This window comes from Dasypus novemcinctus, chromosome 18, assembly GCF_030445035.2.
Source record: "Dasypus novemcinctus isolate mDasNov1 chromosome 18, mDasNov1.1.hap2, whole genome shotgun sequence".
Taxonomy (NCBI): Eukaryota; Metazoa; Chordata; class Mammalia; order Cingulata; family Dasypodidae; genus Dasypus; species Dasypus novemcinctus.
Genome location: NC_080690.1, coordinates 512,497 through 518,255, shown reverse-complemented (window position 1 = coordinate 518,255; position 5,759 = coordinate 512,497). Strand labels below are relative to the sequence as shown.

At 66.6% G+C, this 5,759-nt stretch overlaps 1 protein-coding gene across 1 annotated transcript in view; it reads right to left on the bottom strand.

Moving 5' to 3' along the window:
• FANCA (FA complementation group A) overlaps nt 1-5,759 on the bottom strand; it is a 96,378-nt gene that overhangs the window by 705 nt on the left and 89,914 nt on the right. Inside the window, exons 32-42 of the mRNA XM_023583088.3 lie at nt 4,182-4,354; nt 3,805-3,910; nt 3,172-3,231; nt 2,928-3,032; nt 2,359-2,471; nt 1,862-2,000; nt 1,190-1,252; nt 836-956; nt 520-592; nt 259-412; nt 92-184 (exon numbers count right to left, since the gene is read on the bottom strand). Coding sequence (XP_023438856.2) covers nt 92-184; nt 259-412; nt 520-592; nt 836-956; nt 1,190-1,252; nt 1,862-2,000; nt 2,359-2,471; nt 2,928-3,032; nt 3,172-3,231; nt 3,805-3,910; nt 4,182-4,354 — 1,200 coding nt within the window. The remainder of the gene's footprint in view (nt 1-91; nt 185-258; nt 413-519; nt 593-835; nt 957-1,189; nt 1,253-1,861; nt 2,001-2,358; nt 2,472-2,927; nt 3,033-3,171; nt 3,232-3,804; nt 3,911-4,181; nt 4,355-5,759) is intronic.

Here is a 5,759-nt window from a genome sequence, read left to right as displayed (position 1 = left end):
CTGCAAGGAAACAGGACAGATGCACTCTCGCCACAGGCAGGTCCATGTCGTAACTTGCAGTTGAGGACAAGCTGCGGGCACTGGGCATTACCTGTTCCATGTCCAAGAAGCTCTGCTTTGGGCACTGAGGTATCAGCTGCAGCAGAAAACGACGTGCTTTCGTTATTAGTCCCAGCGGGTCGTCCTAGAGGACAGCAGAGTTGTCCTGCCCGGCTCGGACACTGGCTGGGGCAGGCAAGCCCCACGCCCCTGCCTCACCTGCTCCTGGGGCTGTGCACTCCTGCTGGCCGGGGCCGAGATCAGGCGCATCTCCCCAGCCACGAAGAGCTGGACCAGCCGCAGGTACACGTCCACCGCAGCCCCCAGGAAGGCTGCCTCCCCGAGGACGGCATCGTCGAAGTGGGTGAGGAGGCTGCAGGGTGAAGACGCGGGACGGGGCCTGCTCGTCTGCGGAACCCACCACCCCCGGTGGCCCCTCCTGGGGCCGACGCTGCGCCGCTGGGGCTCAGCGTGTGTTACCTGTAGAAGGCGACGGGCAGCAGCCTGACGAGCTGGTCTGCGGCTACGCGGCGAAGCTGCCCCAGCGCAGCGTCTGTGGAGGGAGGGCTCGGTCAGGCCTCGGGCACTGCGGGGGCAGGGGGCACACCGCAGGGCCCTGGGCTTTCTCAGGAGCTCCAATAAATTCTTCTGCCTAAGTGAATTTGTCCTGAATTTGTTTTGACTAACACAGGGTTCCTGTGTTTGGAAAGTGAGCCCCAGGGAAGGCGGGTTTGCAGGCACTTGGTGGAGAGGGGCACGGGCGGAGGCCGCCCCGGGGGGTGGAGCCGCGTCTCACCTGTGCTGGTCCCACCTGTGCTGGTCTCTCGGAACAACACCAGCCACGGCAGCCGCCGCCTCTGCAGACACCCGAGGACCCCGGCACAGACATCCAGAGCCTTGCGGGGGTCCACGGCTTCCTGGGACCCACGGGGGAAAGGAGGCGCTGAGTCCCTGCACTGCTCCGTGGGGCGGCCTGAGAAGGGGGCGCTCATGGCTTCCAGGGCTGCCCCCTCACGCGGCTGGGGGGCCTGGGGCTGCGCCAGCTTAGGGGACCGGTGGGCGGAAGGGTCCAGGGCCCTCCCCTGAGATCCAGACCCAGGAAGGCCAAGGGGGACCCCAAACCTGCATGTCCACGTAGGGGTCAACTTACCCTCGGTGCGAGCTGTGCGGAGAGCAGGCCCGTCAGGGAGAAGACGAGAAGGGGAACCAGCACCTGCGAGGAAACGGCACCCTGGGCGGGCGGCGGGCGCAGGGTCTCCAGGGGGGAGCACGGCACAGCACGCACAGGCCCCTTGCCAAACCCTCTCCTCAGAAAGAAAAAATCCCTCATCGCTTTTAAAGAAATTTGAGAATGAATTCCTCTTGAATTGTTTGTATTTGCCCTAAACACAGCAGGTGGCATCGGCGGCAGGGCCGAGGGCCCCTCCCTGCAGCGCCTCCTCGCCTGCGCGGACCTGTCCAGGCTGCACCACTGCGCCCTCCTCGCACGGGGGCCTCAAGCCTGGCCTTTGGAACAGAAGTACAAAAATACCTTGAAATCGAACTTGGAAAAATACCATTCCTGGGTTTTTAAAAAACTAATTACAGGGAAAAAAAAAAGCTCAGCTCTGGATGTTTCCAGGCGGCGAGTCGCGGGCTGCCCTCCCGCCCTGCGCCCCCCACCCGCAGGCGTCCGCCCCGAGTCAGCGCCTTGTGGCTGGAGCGTCAAGGCCGCTGAGCACCCGGGCCTCGTCCCTGGGGAGGCGGTTTGCTCAGCGAACACCGAGACACACGGGCGGACCGGGAGACGACGCAGGAGACGACGCAGGACCCCAGCCCTTGCCTCCGCCCTCTCGCCGTCCAGCGCCCGCAGCGCCCGCTCACAGTCCTCCTTCCCCGCCTGCTCAAGGGCAAAGTGCAGCGCTGCGGCCGACATCCAGGCGGGGTCCGGTGCCGGAGGCGCTGCCTCTGGAGAGAGGAGGCTTGGGAAATAAAGAAAGCACCTTAGAACCCGCGCCCCCTGCGCTGCCTGCACAGGCTGCCCATCCAGTGCGGCCACCCTGCCCGCTTCCGGGGCCCTGGCTGTCCCGTCCGCAGGGCTTCCCTGCAGGTCGAAACGGCAGGCGGCGAGCACCCCAAGGCCGGCGCTCACCCCCGTTTCTGAGCAGAGTCCTGGCATCCTTGGCGCCCCAAGTCCAGAGCCTGCAGGCCCCAGCGCCATCCCCGGAGGCCCAGACCCCACCGTGGGTGAGCGTGGCGCAGGCGGGGGCCACCCAACCCTCCCTCATGCCCCAGAGCGGCCGAGGGGCCTGGCGCTGACCAGGCCGCCGTGGAGCCCACCTGCTGGCATGCCGCCGGCCCTCTCGCAGCCGCTGCAGCTCTTGGGGCAGAGGGTCCCGGGACGACTGGGCCCACTGCCAGCTCAGCACAGGCTCCAGGCAGGGCCACCACCGCTGCGCAGAGGAGACCAAGGCAAGGCAGCGCTGCGGCTCCGACACAGGCGCGATGGAGCCTGGAGCCCCGGGGTCCGCGAGCGCCACGGACCAGCCCACCCGAGCTCCCTGACCCTCACTCCAGCCGAGCCTCAGCCGCGGGAGCCGGCTCTCGGCAGGGACCCCCTGCTCGCCAAGCACGGGCGCGTGGGGAGAGAGCAGCGAGTGACGGCCTCGGAGGAGGAGAAGGAGCCTCTGATCCCGCCCCAAGGTCAGTCTGAGGTCACAAGCCCCAGAACAAACTAGGACGGCCAGAGCCTCAGGCCACGGCCACTGTCACCGGGTCAGAGCTGCCAGCAGGCCAGGGGCCCCTCCTCCCCCAGGCTTTCAGGAGGGGGGGCAGCCGCGGGGGCGGGGAGGGCAGGCGGCCATCAGGGCGTCCCGGAGGCCAGCGCCGCGGCCACGCCCCGGGCTCACCAGCGCCGACGTCAGGAGCAGTGGACACTTGGTCTGGCAGGTGGCGAGGGTGAGGTCGGCCGTGTGGGCGGGGGCTCTGCCTCGCAGACAGGCGCTCAGGAGGCCCTGGGGAGCCACGTGGGACCCTCAGGGCTGGCCGACGCATGCACGCGCACCCGAGCACCCGCCTCTGGCATCACGGGGCCCGGGGCTGGGAGGCACACACGGGGGGGGGGGGGGGGCCGAGGGGAGAGGGGGGACCCACCCTGAAGAAGTGGGCGGTGAGGTCGTGGCTCAGGGCACCTCCGTGGGAGCAGACGTTTCTCTGCAAAACAGCATGAGCCGGTGAGGCCGCAGCGGCCTGCGCAGCTCGAGGGCCCTGCCTGCGTGCTCCGCCCGCCTGCTCTCAGGGCTGTCCCTAGAGCACGAAAAACACCCTCGCATGAGAATGTAAGGAAAGCCCCGATGGAATCTGAAGCTTTCGACAGTCCCTTTCTCTGCTTCGTCGTCGCCCTTGCGAGCCCCATCAGGGCACCTCCCAGGCCTGTTCTGCTCTCAGAGGCGGTAAAATCAGAGTGGATGAGATGGAGCCCACCCACATCTGCCAGGAGCGTTTACCAGGTTCCTAATTTTTAAAATGCACAAAAATGAAAACCGAAGGTGGTACTGAGGTTCCATCTTGGGGGACGGGGAACCACGGTGCCACGGAGGCGCCTGCGGCCGCGACGACACCCAAGCCTGAGACACTGCAACGTGGGAGGAAAACGTGCGCGTGAGCGGAACGTGGAGCAGGCTGCGCCGCCTCAGCCCCGGTGGTGGGAGCATGGCGCGTCCCAACGCGAGGCCACCAGTGGCGGGGGACATGCCGCCAGGACAAACGGCCGCGGGCCACACCCACCAACTCCGAGTCAACCAAATGGAGGAACTCGCCGCAGTCCAGCGCGACCGGTGGTCCCGTCGGGGGGTTGGCGAAGAGGATGGATGGAGGCAGGCTGAGGAGGAGCCTGGAAGGAAGGGGGTTGCTCAGTGGGGGCCACGGCGGTCCGCTGCCCGCGAGGCAGCGCAGCCCCCAGCACCTCACGGGGCAGGTCGGCTGTGGGCGTCCCCCACTGAGGGCAGCTCTGCCCCTGGCCTGGGGCTGCTCCCGTATCCCGCAGAGCCCCTCCCGGGGGCCTTCCACAGGGCGCCTGGAGTCTGACTCGGCGGGAAACGCTTCCCTCCCAACCCGCCTCTGTGGAGGCCCCAGAGGCCGCCAGCACCCGACGCCAAGACTACCGTTTATACGTGAGCAGCTCCTGCTGCCGCCCCAGGCGGGACGCCACGGAGGGCCCACGCCCCAGGGCCTGGAGCCGCCTGCGGAAAACCCCGAAGAGGAAGTGTCCCCGCGCGGGAGCCCGGCCGCCACGCGCCCCTCCGGCCCGGTCCAGCTCCAAGTCGGCCACCATCTCCTGGAAGAGAGCGGGCAGGCGTGCGCTTCTGCTCCCGCATGGCCGTGAGGAGCGTCTTGTGTGCGCCGCGCCCAGGCACCGAGGGAAGAACACACCCTTTTACTTGGAAATCATTTCAAACGTAAGAGTAATTTGAAAAAATAAAATAGAAGCAGCACAAGGAACATCACGCAGCCTTCACTCAGACTGGCACCGGCTGCAGTGCCCCCGGCCTCGCCCCTGACCTCTGAGCCGGGCCCCTCGTCTGTTTCTTAGCCTGGACGCGCTCCCACGTGACCCGGCCCCTTCATCGCCTCCACCCCCAGGCTGAGCCACCGCGTGACTCCAGCTCGGAGGCGCCCGGGCTGCCCCGTGTCTTGAGCATCTTTAGTCTGAAACGTTCCATAGCCTCTGTCATCTGTGACACTGACATTTCCAGAGAGAACCGACGGGACACTTTAACTGCCAAGACGCACCTTGTTCTACTCAAAATAACTGTGGATTCCAGCGCAGCCTCCAGCCGGGAGCTGCGCCCTGCGCCCAGCGCCCCATGCTCAGCGCCCAGCGCCCAGCCCCCCGCGCCCAGCGCCCCGTGCTCAGCGTCCAGCGCCCCGCGCCCAGCGCCCCGTGCTCCACTTCTCTGCCAAGGGCAGGGCGTGAGGGCTGGAGATGCGGCGAGGCTCAAGCCGGAGCCCGGCCCAAGGGCCTCCCCTGCGCTGGGGGCTGCCGCGGGCTCCTCCCCCGCCAGCGCTGCCCTGGACCGCATGTGCTGTCGCGGCTTCACAGGCCTCCCGCGCTCCCCAACGGGCCGTCCTGCCTCAGTTGGAGCTGCCCCAAGGGCGCAGCGGGGCCAGGCAGCCCCCGGCGTCGTGGGCAGTAGAGCTTGGACGTGCTGCCCGCACCCCGTGCTCAGCCGGTCACAGCTGGGACAGGCGTGGAGCAGCCAAGGCAGGTGAGCCGGGCAGCTGAGCGAGTGGGGAGCAGCGGAGGGCCAGGGCGGCCGCATACAGAGCAGGCCACCCACGAAGCCTGTGGCCTGGGAGTGTGCACACGAGCACGGCACGGCTCCTGCACACACCTAGACGCAGAGGGGCGCTGCAGGCCTCAGCTCTGCTCAGTCACAGTTCTGTGTGGCCCCAAGTCCACCCAGTCTCCTGTTGACAAAACTGCTGCCTCTGCGCCGTCTGCTTCATCACCCTTCAACATCCACTAATGAACAGCGCACAGGACGGAGGGTCAAGATAAGGGGTTGGGACCTTGCATCTCTCTCTTTTTTTTTTTTAAGATTTTTTTTACTTTATTTCTCCCCCACCCCCTTGTTGTTTGCACTTGCTGTCTGTTCATCTTCTTTGTTTCTTTAGGAGGCACGGGAAACTGAACCCAGGACCTCTGATGTGGGAGGGAGGCACCTAATCCCTGAGCGACC